This window comes from Ascaphus truei, chromosome 7 (genome assembly GCF_040206685.1).
Source record: "Ascaphus truei isolate aAscTru1 chromosome 7, aAscTru1.hap1, whole genome shotgun sequence".
Lineage (NCBI taxonomy): Eukaryota > Metazoa > Chordata > Amphibia > Anura > Ascaphidae > Ascaphus > Ascaphus truei.
Genome location: NC_134489.1, coordinates 111,750,710 through 111,768,873, shown reverse-complemented (window position 1 = coordinate 111,768,873; position 18,164 = coordinate 111,750,710). Strand labels below are relative to the sequence as shown.

The following is an 18,164-nucleotide window of genomic DNA, read 5'->3' as shown; positions in this document are numbered from 1 at the left end:
TATATATAAGGTATATAGTAGGGGGTCTGTATATATAAGGTATATAGTAGGGGGTCTGTATATATAAGGTATATAGTAGGGGGTCTGTATATATAAGGTATATAGTAGGGGGTCTGTATATATCATGTATATAGTAGGGGGTCTGTATATATCATGTATATAGTAGGGGGTCTGTATATATCATGTATATAGTAGGGGCTCTGTATATATCATGTATATAGTATGGGGTCTGTATATATCATGTATATAGTATGGGGTCTGTATATATCATGTATATAGTATGGGGTCTGTATCTATCATGTATATAGTATGGGGTCTGTATCTATAATGTATATAGTATGGGGTCTGTATCTATAATGTATATAGTATGGGGTCTGTAAATATAATGTATATAGTATGGGGTCTGTAAATATAATGTATATAGTATGGGGTCTGTATATATAAGGTATATAGTATGGGGTCTGTATATATAAGGTATATAGTATGGGGTCTGTATATATCATGTATATATCATGTATATAGTATGGGGTCTGTATATATCATGTATATAGTATGGGGTCTGTATATATAAGGTATATAGTATGGGGTCTGTATATATAAGGTATATAGTATGGGGTCTGTATATATAAGGTATATAGTATGGGGTCTGTATATATCATGTATATATCATGTATATATCATGTATATAGTATGGGGTCTGTATATATCATGTATATAGTATGGGGTCTGTATATATAAGGTATATAGTATGGGGTCTGTATATATAATGTATATAGTATGGGGTCTGTATCTATAATGTATATAGTATGGGGTCTGTATCTATAATGTATATAGTATGGGGTCTGTATCTATAATGTATATAGTATGGGGTCTGTATCTATAATGTATATAGTATGGGGTCTGTATCTATAATGTATATAGTATGGGGTCTGTATCTATAATGTATATAGTATGGGGTCTGTATCTATAATGTATATAGTATGGGGTCTGTATCTATAATGTATATAGTATGGGGTCTGTATCTATAATGTATATAGTATGGGGTCTGTATCTATAATGTATATAGTATGGGGTCTGTATCTATAATGTATATAGTATGGGGTCTGTATCTATAATGTATATAGTATGGGGTCTGTATCTATAATGTATATAGTATGGGGTCTGTATCTATAATGTATATAGTATGGGGTCTGTATCTATAATGTATATAGTATGGGGTCTGTATCTATAATGTATATAGTAGGGGTTCTGTATATATAATGCATATATAAGGTATATAGTATGGGGTCTGTATATATAAGGTATATAGTATGGGGTCTGTATATATAATGTATATAGTAAGGGGTCTGTATATATAATGTATATAGTAAGGGGTCTGTATATATAATATATATATATAGTATGGGGTCTGTATATATAATATATATATATAGTATGGGGTCTGTATATATAATGTATACATGTATGGGTCTGTGTATATAATGTATATATAATGTATTCCTGTATGGGGTCTGTATATATAGTGTATACATGTATGGGGTCTGTATATATATATATATATACACAAAAACCGACGTTTCGGTCCCCCAGTGGGATCTTTCTCAAGGTGGTGCCACTGGGGGACCGAAACGTCGGTTTTTGTGTCTTCTATCAAATATAGAAAATTTATGACTTACTTACCTGCGTGCTGTCCTTTGATGTCGTGTTGCAACCGGTATCGTATGGTATATATATATATATTGTATTTATGTATGGGTCTGTATATATAATGTATACATATATGGGGGTCTGTATATATAACATACATGTACGGGGGGTCTGTATATATAACATACATGTACGGGGGGTCTGTGTATATAGCGTATACATGTATGGGGGGGTCTGTGTATATATATATATATATATATATATATATATATATATATATATATATATATATATATATATGTAGCCATGTCTCCATCTGCCACTAACCCCCACCCCCCCTCCCCACTATGTTGCTCTGCAGGGGAATTACACTCCCCAGAATGCCCCAGGAGCTGAGTTCATGTGACACAGTACAGCCAATAGAGCTGCTAGAATCTCCTGGGGGAGATTGGAACTTTGGGAGCGCTAGAAGTGCAAGCTGACCGTTCAGTTGGAGCCAGGACTGAGACAGGGAAGATAAGATGTGGGTGTCAGTGGCACCCAGACTAGGTCCATTAACCCCCTTAGGTCCAAGATAGTTCCCAATCACCTAATTAGATTGTGGCTGTGTAAGAGGACATGTGCAGAGGTACGCAATGGAGACTGGTTTAAGGTGAAATTAAAATAAGGCTTTATTGTGCCTGTCGCTTTAAACACAGCAAACATAAGAGAAATAGTGAGCCCAACAAAACCTGCTCCACTTTGGCATATATGTATCCTTATATTCCAGCCCTTTTTAACTGGGTGGCTACCCAAGCTGTTCATCAGCCCAAGTCATATAGATATATATATATATAGACAACAGTCATTGGAAAATAAAGTCTTATCTGTTTCCAGGGTTGCTGCCTTTTCTCCGGATACAGGCGGTCCTCGGTTATCCGACGCAATGCGTTACTCAAAATGGCGTCGGATAGCGAAGCGTCGTAAAGCGAAACCCGTTTTCCCATAGGAACACAGTTTAAATTAAACGTTCCGTTCCTGAAGGCATTTTTAATGCTAAAATACACAGAAAATGTTACTCAAGCAATAAGATATGCAGCACACACATAGATTATGATGTAAACATTATATTTATTGATTACAGAACTGTAAAATAAAACTATAAAAATAAAACTATGCTGTATTTTGTACAGAAATGTACACGAGCAAAAAAAAAACACATCAATTATTGGAGGAAGATGATGGGGGGGGGGGAATCTTCAATAGACAACGGACTTTTTGGAGGTGATGTAGGTGCGGTTGAAGGTTTCGGCCTCTTGAAGAAGCTCTTCATTGAAGTCTGGACAGATCCTTTCCTTTTCTGCGTGTAGATCTCTCTATAGCAGCTGATTTGGTTAGACACCCCACGACTGACTGTTGAACTCCGTTCAATGTTAGGGTCATTGTCCTCAAATATGGCCAGTGCGCTATCAATGTGCTTGAATGCCGCAGCCAACATTTTGCTAGACAAAGATTTACGTGGCTGTGGCTGTGCCACATCAGCAGATTGGTGGGCCTCCTCTTCAGCAATTTTTTGCTCCTCTAATTGCATGAGGTCTTCATTGCTCAACTCGTTAGAATGTGAGGCGAGCAACTCCTCAATATCCTCGGTTTCCACCTCCAAGTTGAGATCTCTGGCCATTTGCACAACAGTTTCTGTAACTTCTGCAACAGTCTCTGTAAGGCCTTGGACATCAGACACAAAATCCGGGCACAAATTACGCCAAACTCCGTTTAGATTGGATTGTTTCACCTCATTCCATGCCTCTCCGATGTTTCTCACTGCATGAAGAATGTTGTAACCCTTCCAAAATTCTTTTAGGGTTGGACCACCTTCCACATCGGTTGCTCTGATGGCCTGGGCAAATGTTCGCCTAAGATAGTAGGCCTTGAAGGAAGCGATAACACCCTGGTCCATCGGCTGTATCAGTGAGGTGGTGTTGGGGGGCATGAACACCACCATGATGTTTGGATGATGGTCATCCAGGTACACGGGATGGCCAGGAGCATTGTCCAGGAGCAGCAACGCTTTGAAATCGAGGTTCTGGTTCATGCAATATAATTGCACAGTCGGAACAAATTGATGCTGGAACCAGTCCTCAAAAAGGCTCCCTGTTACCCATGCTTTACGGTTGGACTTCCAAATCACTGGAAGTGTGTGCTTTGCATAACCCTTGAATGCCCTAGGGTTTTCTGCATGATAAACAAGCAAAGGTTTTAGCTTGAAATCACCTGCAGCATTTGAACCAAGCAGAAGAGTCAGCCTGTCCTTTGCAACTTTAAACCCGGGCATAGATTTTTCCTCTCTTGCAATGTAGCTTCTACTGGGCATTTTCTTCCAGTAGAGCCCAGTCTCATCAACATTGAACACTTGACGTGCGCAATAGCCACCGTCCTCTATAATTTTGGCCAATGTAACAGGGAAGGTTTTAGCTGCCTCCTCATCAGCACTAGCAGCTTCACCGGTCACTTTAATGTTATGCAAGTTTGCCCTCTCTTTAAACCGCATAAACCAGCCCTTACTTGCAGTGAACGTTTCCTCAGTGGCCCCTTCTCCATGCTGTTGCTTAATGTCCTCATACAGACTCAAAGCCTTGGCCTGAATTAAGGCTAAACTAATGGGCACATGACGCTGGTATTGATCTTCCAGCCATATGATGAGGAGTTTTTCCACCTCAGCAATATGCCCAGCACGTTGCCTTATTGTCGTACCTTGCATAGGTGCTGAGCCCTTGATCTGTTCCAGGATTCTTGCCTTGTCTTTTATTATAGTCACAATAGTTGTGCGAGGTATATCCAAGGAACGTCCAATTTCTGTGTTCGTCTCTCCTTTCTCAGAGCGCTTTATGATGTTGTGCTTGGTCTCCAAAGTTATAGATTTTCTATTCCTTTTTGGAGTAACAGCACTTTGCTTTTTGCTTTGATCAGCCATGGTTTAGGGCCTAAAATACACCACCAAACCTTCACACAGACTGTTCAGAATGATCTCCTTAGCTTGCAGCCGTCTGGTTGTTCATTTGTAGCAATTTTTTAAAGCGTCGTAAGAGCGTCGGATAAGCCGTTCGGGCGTCGTAAAACGGGCCATAGGGATGCATTGACAAGCGTCGGATAAGCCGTTCGGGCGTCGTAAAACGGGCCATAGGGATGCATTGACAAGCGTCGGATAAGCCGTTCGTCGTAAAACGAAGCGTCGTAAAACGAGGACCGCCTGTAATCAGCATCCAGGTTTAGAAGTCTTATTTGTCAGCTAAAGACATCTGTGTTCCCTCGGTCAGTCTCACCTGTGAGACTCAGGAACCTCTGCTCTGCTTCCTAGTTCAGCTGACGTGTGAGCTCAGGAAGAATCTCCCTTCCTGTCTCAAAGGCGCAGGCCTTTCTATCAAACCTCTAATCAGCCAGGTGAAGTTGGTTAACTGCTGGATCCAATTAACCAACACACTGCTGGATTAGCGGCATATTCGGAACAGGGATAAGTTCCCCTGTTACAGGCGGCTTCAGGCACAGGCCCCTTAGATAGGGACACTGCCCCAATTAGCCTACCTAGTGTCAGGGACCCCGCAGGACACCGAACAGCAGCGGCAGCCCGAGGTCTGGAACCAGACCACCACTGTATACAGAGACTATCCTCACGGTGGGACCCTCAAGCTGGATACCACCCCACGGTGAGGCGGACGCCATCGCTGACGGTGGGGGGCCATACGGAGTCTCATCAGCCGGCGGTACCGGGTGTTGGAGCACCCGGCTGGTATCACACAAGTCACCAAGTCCACCAACTATACCATCTTACTGTGGGCAGCGCTGTCACACACAATTGGGGTGGGCACGGGGACACTGGTGCCCCCTGCACCCGGGAGTGGTGGAATCGCTGCATATCTGTGTACACGTGTGACGGTGGAAGTTGTATTACTTGTTTTTGTATATAAGTGCTTGTTCAGTAAAACCTGTTATACCATACCAGAGTGTATTTCTTACATTGTGTCCTGTGACGGGGCTGTCCCACACTGATAGGATCCCACCCAGGTGGAGGCGCTGTCACCAGAAAATCCAGGTACACCCCAGGCGCCCAGTAGCAAGGTTCGGGCCTCCTGTGAGCCGAATGTAACGCAACACACACAAACACACACTAGCCACCATATCTTGGATGTAACTGTGTTTGCCACAAACACTCCTCCCTTATCCTTGCTTTGTTCCTGAGACCTGCTGCATTCCCTCCTGGCAGAGGTCTGCTTCCTGGTTCCTGTGCTGAAGCGCTGGATCCCCAGTGCTAGCCTTGCCTTGTTGCTGAGACCTGCTGCATTCCCTCCTGGCAGAGGTCTGCTTCCTGGTTCCTGTGCTGAAGCGCTGGATCCCCAGTGCTAGCCTTGCCTTGTTGCTGAGACCTACTGCATTCCCTCCTGGCAAAGGTCTGCTTCCTGGTTCTTGTGCTGAAGCGCTGGTCTCCCACTGCTACCCTGCTGTGTTCCTAGGCCAGTCTTCATTCCCCCCTTGCAGAGACCTTATCATGGGCCGCTTCCGCTCCTCACGAAGAGGCTATTTCCGCGCTTCAGCTGCTATGCTGAAGCACTTCGCGCCAGCCTACCTGTTACCGAACCCCAGCCTGGATATCGATTACCCTGACGTCTCCAACTCTGACCCCGGCTTGTCCTTGGATTACCCTGCCTTCTCCAACCCCGAACCGGCTACGATTGACTACGGACTGCGCAATCCAGAACCGGCTTCGTGGTGTAAGGTCGGTGTATTCACATCCCCACCTCAGCCCCGCGGTCCGGTCCCGGTTTGTGGCGAGCACGTCCGTTACATAAGTCTTGTTACAGGATGGATCTTTCACTGCATGATAAGTCTTAGGTGAATCTCCTTCCTGATGGGCTGCACACGTTCTTATAGGGTTAACATTCCTATCTTTAAACTCTGCAGCCAACCTGTGCGCGGGAACCAAATATTCCCACCTATCCCGGAGCTGCCAGTCCTGGGTAGCCTGGCACTGGGAGCTTCAGCATAGCAACTGGGCATGTGCGACAAACGCCATCTTTTCCACACTTGTCATGCCAGATCCCCTGCCGGCTCAGTGCCTGAAAGTCTGGGCAGAGCAACCGTATGCCAGGGTGGCTTTGAAATTCTCTTCCTTGCTAACAAAAGGTTTAACACCTCCATATCCTTGCTAACAAAAGGTTTAACACCTCCATATCCTGGACTGCTTTTGAAACTGGTCCTTTGAAGCATAGAGGGCGGAGTAGCTCCCTCTGTTTCCTATGCAAATGGATTTTTATCCATACTGAATGACTTCCTCTGACCATTACTTTAATAAAAATCTAAACCTTGGGGACTTTTATTCATCAATTTTTTATATACCTTTATAAAAATTGCGCTATAACCTTTTTAATGCTTTTACCTGACCAGCGCTCACAGCAAATCTCAGCGTGCTAGGACCTTCCTAGCAGGAGTTAGCTAAAATCCGTTCGCTGTGCTGCGGGCGGCTGGGTTTTAAAACCGTTTTTTCATTGCGCGGTTACAGGGAAACGCTGCTACAGTAACACATTTCATAGTTAGACACAAAATGATTCTCGCCATCTTATACCTGGTGGGAGACACACATACATGTTTATTGAATGCACAGTGTTTTTGCCATTACTGGGCTGCAGAGCTGACAATCTACATTTTCCCAATATGGCTCAGGGCCCCCCAGCCGGGCCAAATACCTTTATTAATGGCCTGGGTAGCCCCTTACCGTCACACACATTCAAACAGATTATTTTTGTACACAGGGTGTTCCCTGCCTATGGTGAAAGCTTATTTAATTAAGGGGTGAATGAGCCAGGATTACCTAGGATTGTTTCAGTTGCATATACTAAAATACACACAGCAAAGGGTGAAGTGATATGTCCAATGATGGCGCTATATAAATAAAATAAAGTGGATGATCCAGGGAACAGCGGATTTTCAAAAATAGAATTTATTGATCAGAACAGCACAATGTTTCGACCATCTCATCGGTCTTCTTCAAGTAAATTGCAGGTATCATTTATTCCTTTTATGGGGGCAGCATTGCATCGATTTATATTATATAAATAAAGACATACATACATATAACGTTCCTATAAATATAATGCCTCTATAAATATAATGTCCTTATAACGTCCCTATAAATATAATGCCTCTATAAATATAATGCCCCCGTAAATATAATGTCCTTATAGCGTCCCTATAAATATAATGCCTCTATAAATATAATGTCCTTATAGCGTTCCTATACATTTAATGCCCCTATAAATATAATGTCCTTATAACGTCCCTATAAATATAATGCCCCTATAAATATAATGTCCTTATTGTGTTCCTATAAAAAGAATTCCCCTATAAATATAATGTCCTTATAGCGTCCCTATGAAAATAATGCCCCTACAAATATAATGCCCCTATAAATATAATGTCCTTATAGCGTCCTTATAAATATAATGCCCCTATAAATATAATGTCCTTATAGCGTCCTTATAAATATAATGCCCCTATAAATATAATGTCCTTATAGCGTCCCTATACATTTAATGCCCCTATAAATATAATGTCCTTATAGCGTCCCTATACATTTAATGCCCCTATAAATATAATGTCCTTATAGCGTCCCTATACATTTAATGCCCCTATAAATATAATGCCTCTATAAATATAATGTCCCTATAAATATAATACCCCCATAAATATAATGTCCTTATAGCGTTCCTATAAATGTAATGCCCCCATAAATATAATGTCCTTATAGCGTCCTTATAAATATAATGCCCCTATAAATATAATGTCCTTATAGCGTCCCTATAAATATAATGCCTCTATAAATATAATGTCCTTATAGCGTTCCTATACATTTAATGCCCCTATAAATATAATGTCCTTATAACGTCCCTATAAATATAATACCCCCATAAATATAATGTCCTTATAACGTCCCTATAAATATAATGCCCCTATAAATATAATGTCCTTATTGTGTTCCTATAAATATAATGCCCCTATAAATATAATGTCCTTATAGCGTCCCTATGAAAATAATGCCCCTACAAATATAATGCCCCTATAAATATAATGTCCTTATAGCGTCCTTATAAATATAATGCCCCTATAAATATAATGTCCTTATAGCGTCCTTATAAATATAATGCCCCTATAAATATAATGTCCTTATAGCGTCCCTATACATTTAATGCCCCTATAAATATAATGTCCTTATAGCGTCCCTATAAATATAATGCCTCTATAAATATAATGTCCTTATAATGTCCCTATAAATATAATACCCCCATAAATATAATGTCCTTATAGCGTTCCTATAAATATAATGCCCCTATAAATATAATGTCCTTATAGCGTCCCTATAAATATAATGCCTCTATAAATATAATGTCCTTATAACGTCCCTATAAATATAATACCCCCATAAATATAATGTCCTTATAGCGTCCCTATAAATATAATGCCACTATAAATATAATGTCCTTATAGCGTCCTTATAAATATAATGCCCCTATAAATATAATGCCCCTATTTATTTATTTATAAAATGTGTTACCAGGAAGTAATACATTGAGAGTTACCTCTCGTTTTCAAGTATGTCCTGGGCAATATGTCCTATAAATATACCGTAATGTCCTTATTGTGTTCCTATAAATATAATGCCCCTATAAATATAATGTCCTTATAGCGTCCTTATAAATATAATGCCCCCATAAATATAATGTCCTTATAGCGTCCTTATAAATATAATGCCCCTATAAATATAATGTCCTTATAGCGTCCTTATAAATATAATGCCCCCATAAATATAATGTCCTTATAGCGTCCTTATAAATATAATGCCCCCATAAATATAATGTCCTTATAGCGTCCTTATAAATATAATGCCCCCATAAATATAATGTCCTTATAGCGTCCTTATAAATATAATGCCCCCATAAATATAATGTCCTTATAGCGTCCTTATAAATATAATGCCCCTATAAATATAATGTCCTTATAGCGTCCTTATAAATATAATGCCCCCATAAATATAATGTCCTTATAGCGTCCTTATAAATATAATGCCCCCATAAATATAATGTCCTTATAGCGTCCTTATAAATATAATGCCCCTATAAATATAATGTCCTTATAGCGTCCTTATAAATATAATGCCCCTATAAATATAATGTCCTTATAGCGTCCTTATAAATATAATGCCCCCATAAATATAATGTCCTTATAGCGTCCCTATAAAAATAATGTCCTTATAGCGTCCCTATAAATATAATGCCCCTATAAATATACTGTAATGTCCTTATTGTGTTCCTATAAATATAATGCCCCTATAAAAACAATGTCCTTATAACGTCCTTATAAATATAATGTCCTTATTGTATTCCTATAAATATAATGCCCCAATAAATATAATGCCCCCATAAATATAATGTCCTTATAGCATTCCTATAAATATAATGCCCCTATAAATAAAAAGGCCCTGGTCACTGCACCCAAGTGCTCACAGGGGCTCAGGTGAGAGGCAGATAGTGACATCACGATAGGATACGCCCACTCACTGGCAGCCCCGTCGGCTTTGCCCTTACCAGACATGGCGCCGAGAGAAAGGCCCGCTACCCGGAAATGACGGAATCTGACGGTCTGACCCTCAGTCTGAGTGACGGTGTCCGGTGAGGCGGCATGGAGGGGCCGGTAACACGGAGGGCACAGGAGGGAGGGAGAGCTAGTAACATATAAAGGAGAGGGAGAGTTACCTGTCAGCCAGGGACTATAGACTTAGGGGATATATATATATATCTATCAGAGGCCAGGCAGTGAGGGGAATATATATATCAGAGGCCAGGCAGTGAGGGGAATATATATATATCAGAGGCCAGGCAGTGAGGGGAATATATAATTATACACATCACCATCAATCAGAAGGCAGTATCCGTTAGAAAGAGACAGCAGGAGGGGTGATAGGCGCCCAGAGAGAGGAGGTTTAGGGAGAGCCCATGAGAGCTCATGAGTAACACACAGGTGAGACAGCGCCAGGGCCTGAGTGTGCATGGGGTGCAGCGTGGGCCCGGGGCAGAGCGTTAGCAGGGTGAGTGTGCGAGGGGTGCAGCGTGGGCCCGGGACAGAGCGTTAGCAGGGTGAGTGTGCAAGGGGTGCAGCGTGGGCCCGGGGCAGAGCGTTATTAGGGTGCAGCGTGGGCCCGGGACAGAGCGTTAGCAGGGTGAGTGTGCGAGGGGTGCAGCGTGGGCCCGGGGCAGAGCGTTAGCAGGGTGAGTGTGCAAGGGGTGCAGCGTGGGCCCGGGGCAGAGCGTTATTAGGGTGCAGCGTGGGCCCGGGGCAGAGTGTTATTAGGGTGCAGCGTGGGCCCGGGGCAGAGCGTTATTAGGGTGAGCGTGCGAGGGGTGCAGCGTGGGCCTTGGCCAGAGCGTGATCAGGGTGAGCATGCGAGGGGTGCAGTGTGGGCCCAGGGCAGAGCGTTATTAGGGTGAGCGTGCGAGGGGTGCAGCGTGGGCCTGGGCCAGAGCGTGATCAGGGTGAGCGTGCGAGGAGTGCAGAACGGGTCAGGGCGCTTTGGAGACCCCGACCCTCAGTGCAGCTAGCGACAGGCCGGGGGAGAGCAGCATGCAGGGGGAGCAGCCAGCCATGAGGGTCTCTGACAGCGAGGGAAAGCTGGACAGTGCCCCCAGCCCTCAAAACCACAGGGCAGCCAGCAAAGGAGGGGGCAACAAGGCCTGGCAGTACAGGTAAGAGCGGGTTTTGCACACACAGAGGTTGGGTTACCATTGGCTGATGTCACTTTAAGACATTGTGTGTCACTTATACACCTCGCTGCACAGGCGATGATAATGCCAATGCACAGACATATAATTATGGCTTCTTAATGATTACCATCTTTTAATTACACCTGCATGGCTCATATCGGAACTGTGCATCGCTCCTTCAATTTTATATAAGGGGGCGAGTAAGTAGCAAAATAAACCACCATGTGATCAGTGTTCAGGGTCTCGGTGTCACCGCTGTGGTTGCGGTCAGCTAGTGACTCACACAGATCCATGTTACAGCGGTTAAATCCATTACGAGAGATCAGCGCCACTGAGATTATTGCAGGCGACGCAATGACAAGCGTCTGACTAGGACACAGTGACTTGTTAGATGTCTTTCTGTGAACACACTAATGCTAGTGACTGAAAACATGGAGGCAGACATTGAAACTATTGATCTCACTACACATATTGGATCTGAACGCGGATTACCTTTGACGCAGCAGTTTATGTGATTTATCCGGGGGTGAGTACATTACCTCACACACACGGGACATTTTTTTCGTCGAAAGGGAAACATTGATTGTCCAAAAAGCGAGAATTCGCAACCACTCAAACATGTTGTAATTAATAACCTGAAGATAAGAGTTTGTTTTACATGGGGAATAAAAGTCAGACTGGAGGCAATTTGATAAATAAACATATTGAGCTGAATCTTCAAGCCCTTGGCTAGCGCTTTAGGAGTTATCCTAATGTGCGTGGCACAGGCTCCCAGCAGAGGTGGTACAAGACACTGCAGTATATCTTAAATAGAAATGGTCCCACTGTGGTTCATCTCTAGCATTTCGTGCAGTCTGCAGGAACCTGAGCTCTGGGTTTTAATCGCCTGTACTTCCTGTGTAACGCTGTGGGACAGAGCTGTGCTGCTCCTCACTCGCCTGTACTTCCTGTGTAACGCTGTGGGACAGAGCTGTGCTGCTCCTCACTCGCCTGTACTTCCTGTGTAACGCTGTGGGACAGAGCTGTGCTGCTCCTCACTCGCCTGTACTTCCTGTGTGACAGAGCTGTGCTGCTCCTCACTCGCCTGTACTTCCTGTGTAACGCTGTGGGACAGAGCTGTGCTGCTCCTCGCGCGACTGTACTTCCTGTGTAACAGAGCTGTGCTGCTCCTCGCGCGACTGTACTTCCTGTGTAACAGAGCTGTGCTGCTCCTCGCGCGACTGTACTTCCTGTGTAACAGAGCTGTGCTGCTCCTCGCGCGACTGTACTTCCTGTGTAACAGAGCTGTGCTGCTCCTCGCGCGACTGTACTTCCTGTGTAACAGAGCTGTGCTGCTCCTCGCGCGACTGTACTTCCTGTGTAACAGAGCTGTGCTGCTCCTCGCGCGACTGTACTTCCTGTGTAACAGAGCTGTGCTGCTCCTCGCGCGACTGTACTTCCTGTGGGACAGAGCTGTGCTGCTCCTCACTCGCCTGTACTCCCTGTGTAACGCTGTGGGACAGAGCTGTGCTGCTCCTCGCGTGCCTGTACTTCCTGTGTAACGCTGTGGGACAGAGCTGTGCTGCTCCTCGCGCGCCTGTACTTCCTGTGTAACGCTGTGGGACAGAGCTGTGCTGCTCCGCACGCCTGTACTTCCTGTGTAACGCTGTGGGACAGAGCTGTGCTGCTCCTCGCGCGCCTGTACTTCCTGTGTAACGCTGTGGGACAGAGCTGTGCTGCTCCTCGCGCGCCTGTACTCCCTGTGTAACGCTGTGGGACAGAGCTGTGCTGCTCCTCCCGCGCCTGTACTTCCTGTGTAACGCTGTGGGACAGAGCTGTGCTGCTCCTCGTGCGCCTGTACTTCCTGTGTAACGCTGTGGGACAGAGCTGTGCTGCTCCTCGCGCGCCTGTACTCCCTGTGTAACGCTGTGGGACAGAGCTGTGCTGCTCCGCGCGCCTGTACTTCCTGTGTAACGCTGTGTGACAGAGCTGTGCTGCTCCTCGCGCGCCTGTACTTCCTGTGTAACGCTGTGGGACAGAGCTGTGCTGCTCCTCGCGCCTGTACTTCCTGTGTAACGCTGTGGGACAGAGCTGTGCTGCTCCGCGCGCGCCTGTACTCCCTGTGTAACGCTGTGGGACAGAGCTGTGCTGCTCCGCACGCCTGTACTCCCTGTGTAACGCTGTGGGACAGAGCTGTGCTGCTCCTCGCGCGCCTGTACTTCCTGTGTAACGCTGTGGGACAGAGCTGTGCTGCTCCTCACTCGCCTGTACTTCCTGTGTAACGCTGTGGGACAGAGCTGTGCTGCTCCTCACTCGCCTGTACTTCCTGTGTAACGCTGTGGGACAGAGCTGTGCTCCGCGCGCGCCTGTACTCCCTGTGTAACGCTGTGGGACAGAGCTGTGCTGCTCCGCGTGCCTGTACTCCCTGTGGGACAGAGCTGTGCTGCTCCTCGCGCGCCTGTACTCCCTGTGTAATGCTGTGGGACAGAGCTGTGCTGCTCCTCGCGCCTGTACTCCCTGTGTAACGCTGTGGGACAGAGCTGTGCTGCTCCTCGCGCCTGTACTCCCCGTGTAACGCTGTGGGACAGAGCTGTGCTGCTCCTCGCGCCTGTACTTCCTGTGTAACGCTGTGGGACAGAGCTGTGCTGCTCCTCGCGCCTGTACTCCCTGTGTAACGCTGTGGGACAGAGCTGTGCTGCTCCGCGTGCCTGTACTCCCTGTGTAATGCTGTGGGACAGAGCTGTGCTGCTCCTCGCGCCTGTACTCCCTGTGTAACGCTGTGGGACAGAGCTGTGCTGCTCCGCGCGCCTGTACTTCCTGTGTAACGCTGTGGGACAGAGCTGTGCTGCTCCTCGCGCCTGTACTCCCTGTGTAACGCTGTGGGACAGAGCTGTGCTGCTCCGCGTGCCTGTACTCCCTGTGTAATGCTGTGGGACAGAGCTGTGCTGCTCCTCGCGCCTGTACTCCCTGTGTAACGCTGTGGGACAGAGCTGTGCTGCTCCGCACGCCTGTACTCCCTGTGTAACGCTGTGGGACAGAGCTGTGCTGGAAATGTTTCTGTGTTTCTGCCTCGTGACAAACCTGCTGTGCTCAGTTATTTGTGTCGGATAAAGCATGCAGCGACGGGAAGTTTCTGCGTTGTGTAACGCACATTACGTGATCACCGCCGGCTCGTGTGACTCGTGATGTCCTTGTTTCAGTGTTAGAGAGATGTACAGCCTCTGCTAGCAGAACGTTCTGCTCCCCCACACTTCCCCTTTACAGAATCACGCGCTACTAACGCCGCAGTGGGGATTTCGGCTGAACATGTCGCTGCACAGACTCCCCATACAGTATCGTACTGCGCATTTAGCAGGAGCCGGGACAGTGTGTGCAAGTGACAGCAGCTGGGATTATAATCTGTTTGTGGGCCCGACACCCCCATAGTAGCAATATAAAATATACCTGAAGTCCACATAGACAGGACAGGGATTGCGAGTATAGTAATAATGGATGGGAGATAGGGGGGGGGGGGAGTGCGTGCGTTGGGGGCTTGCACAGAAGGGGGGCAGAGCAGTGACCGGCACTGAATATTCTGCACATTCCTGCAGCGCTGATACTGTCCGTTATTAAGGTTATTATTTAACTGACAGGGAGTTGCGGTGTTGGGCGGTGCGGTCACGTGACCCCCCCCCCCCCCGTCTCCAGGTGTATTAGATGCAATAACATAAAAGCACTCAGCCGTGTAGCAGCTTCTGTTTCATGTTTGCTTCATAATTTTACATTAGTAGGACCGTTTTTAACATGTAAACACTAAATGTAACACTCCAAACAGCACAGACCCCCTGATTATGCAGTATATACTGCTTTTACTGGGGACTAAGAGACATTATTTAAAGGATTATGTTGCTCTATAAGTGGAACAAACAATTTCACGAAATGATAATGCATTTGTGGGGCCGCTTATTACTGTCTGCTGCCCATATAGGCTGAGACCAAAATAAAGGTTCCCGGCATTACAGAGAGATCTCGCACGCATCCACCACACAGGCTGTTTCAGGACATATCAGGCCTTGTGTGAGGAATACATTGGCTCTATACATAGAACAGATTAAGAACCATATGACATTGTATTAGATGGCACCCGTACACGTGACACTATTTATTAGTGTCTATTGATGTTATACAGCAGTACCTTCCTTGTGGCTCGTGTTATCCGTTATCTTCCCGTGGGTGTTGGACGCGATGTGATGTTAATTACATTTATCTTAGTTCCAACCCGTTCCATTGCTGCCGGTATCCTTCATTTCAGAGCAAACGCTCACAATTAGAGCCAGTGTTTGCTTTGCCGGCAGCAGCAGAACAGCCCCCCGGAAAGTACAATGGTGGCTGCCGTTTTCATGCAAATTTGTTCCATCTCTACACGCCGGGTGACTTCACCCGGCGCAGCGCCGGGAAGATGCGCTGGGCCTGAAACGCTCCGCTCACCGTGTCCCTTACTGTCTGCTAATGAGGTAGAAAGAAACCTTTGAAACAGTGCAGATTGTGACAATAACACACAGGAACAAATAGTTGTCAACGGATGTGCACCTCCACAGGGGCTCTTGGGAGCACTTGTAGTGGTGCAAACGGATAAAACGGGACACTTGTTGCACCGTGAGTAATAAAACCTTCAGGTACGCTCAGTGCAATACACACACTTACATTAGAAATTGTTGGCACAAAACTAAACACAGTTTGTGGCAAACTACAGAGAATGTTTATTTGTCTTTAGTTTGGAGCGGATGATTTTCTAATGGGCAGTAGTAGATTTTCGGAGGGACAGCCTTTGTTAATCTAGTCCAGGGGTGGGCAACTCCACAATCATTTAAGGTTTTAAGGATATCCCTGCTTCAGCACAGGTCTGAGCCACCTGTGCTGAAGCAGGGATATCCAGAAAACCTGAGCTGTTTGGTGGCCCTTGAGGATTGGAGTGGCCGACCCTGCAGTTAGTCCTTTATCTGTTACTCTACAAGGGACAGTCCGTAAATTGTGGGATTGCAGTAAGTAACCGTGTATATACTAGTAGCATTGTTACTACATATTGACAAAGTGCCGCAGTCTGTAGGCTGAGAGAGAGAGAGTATATTGAGGCGATGGCTGGGTTATTGGGTCTGCGTACTGGACTGGTTCTCCTAACAGTAAAGGGATTGCACCGTGTGCCGCAGTCTGTAGGCTGAGAGAGAGAGTATATTGAGGCGATGGCTGGGTTATTGGGTCTGCGTACCGGACTGGTTCTCCTAACAGTAAATGCCGTTATTTCCGTCCCTCGGAAGATTCCTCGTTGGTTTTAGCGTATAGTTTATTGTATAGCTCCGTACACCTGGAGGGTTTATTATATACGGTCCAATAACTGTTACATTTTAAAAATGTGCTCCTCTCCGAGTGCTCGGGGGTGCACTTTTACACCTATCTTCGTGTGATTGTAACCAGTTCAGTGCTGCACCCCGTTACTGTTTTGACTAGTTAAGGGACCTAGTGGTCCATCAATACACCTTCTAATATTCATGTCGGGACATCTAGTTGAGCGGTTTCTCTGTATTATTTTCGTTATGACTGTAACCGTTGCATTGCCAGAAGGTCTGCTCTCATTGCACTGAAAATGCTAATAATGCAGGGTGTTGCAGGCGCCTGTGGAAGTGATGGAGTTAAATGTTGAATCGCTGCTTCCATTTACTTTTGGGGGATATCGGGCTCCTGTATGAAAGTAGGTCCTGTATGGAAGTAGGTCCTGTATGGAAGTAGGTCCTGTATGGAAGTAGGTCCTGTATGGAAGTAGGTCCTGTATGGAAGTAGGTCCTGTATGGAAGTAGGTCCTGTATGGAAGTAGGTCCTGTATGGAAGTAGGTCCTGTATGGAAGTAGGTCCTGTATGGAAGTAGGTCCTGTATGGAAGTAGGTCCTGTATGGAAGTAGGTCCTGTATGGAAGTAGGTCCTGTATGGAAGTAGGTCCTGTAGGAATATAACGCCTGGAGGGAAGAATTTCCGTTGTTGTGCTCGATGTGCGAGAGCGTTGCGTACACTGTATTGATCCATAATAAAATACTAAGGTTTGTTATTCCCTTCGTGGTCCGAGGGCCTGTAACCGCACTGTGAAGGGGTTAAAAGCACAGGAAATGTAACTGTGTTTGGAATAAGATGTTGACGCGTTCCCGTGCTGCACGAGTACTAATGTGAGGTTTTCTTTCCACAAACAGTGATCACATGGAGTACGTCTGTGGGTACCTGATGAAATACACCAACCTTGTCACCGGCTGGCAGTACCGGTACGTTCAGTCTGTACTAACCGGCACCAGGCGCGCAGACGGAGAGCCTCAAGCTGTCACCATCTGATTTGTGAATAATTTAGCAATATCTTCCAAATTCACCGATATTTATTTTATAGCCACATCTGCAGATGCCACCGAAACATAACCATAAAAACCCTGGAGGATCAGAACATGGAAGGGAACGCTCGGCAGGGTTGGGTTCCTGGTGGTGGGGGGGGGCGGGGAGGATCGGAGCATGAAAGGGAATGCTCAGCATGGTTGGGTTCCTGGTGGGGGGGGGGGAGGATCAGAACATGGAAGGGAACGCTCGGCAGGGTTGGGTTCCTGGTGGGGAGGATCGGAGCATGGAAGGGAACGCTCAGTAGGGTTGGGTTCCTGGTGGGGGGAGGATCGGAGCATGGAAGGGAACGCTCGGCAGGGTTGGGTTCCTGGTGGTGGGGGGAGGATCAGAACATGGAAGGGAACGCTC

The 18,164-nt window shown here is 45.8% G+C and overlaps 1 protein-coding gene across 2 annotated transcripts in view; it reads left to right on the top strand.

Annotated features, from left to right (window-relative positions):
- The first annotated feature begins 10,277 nt into the window (after positions 1–10,277).
- Positions 10,278–18,164, top strand: part of OSBPL11 (oxysterol binding protein like 11) — a 64,318-nt gene continuing 56,431 nt past the window's right edge. The window contains exons 1-2 of one of the 2 annotated variants that reach the window (XM_075609911.1): positions 10,278–10,340; positions 17,624–17,692. In XM_075609911.1, the coding sequence (XP_075466026.1) occupies positions 10,294–10,340; positions 17,624–17,692 (116 nt within the window). In that variant the 5' untranslated portion in view covers positions 10,278–10,293. Of the gene's footprint in view, positions 11,412–17,623; positions 17,693–18,164 lie in introns of both variants that reach the window. The other variant, XM_075609910.1, reaches the window with a different exon arrangement.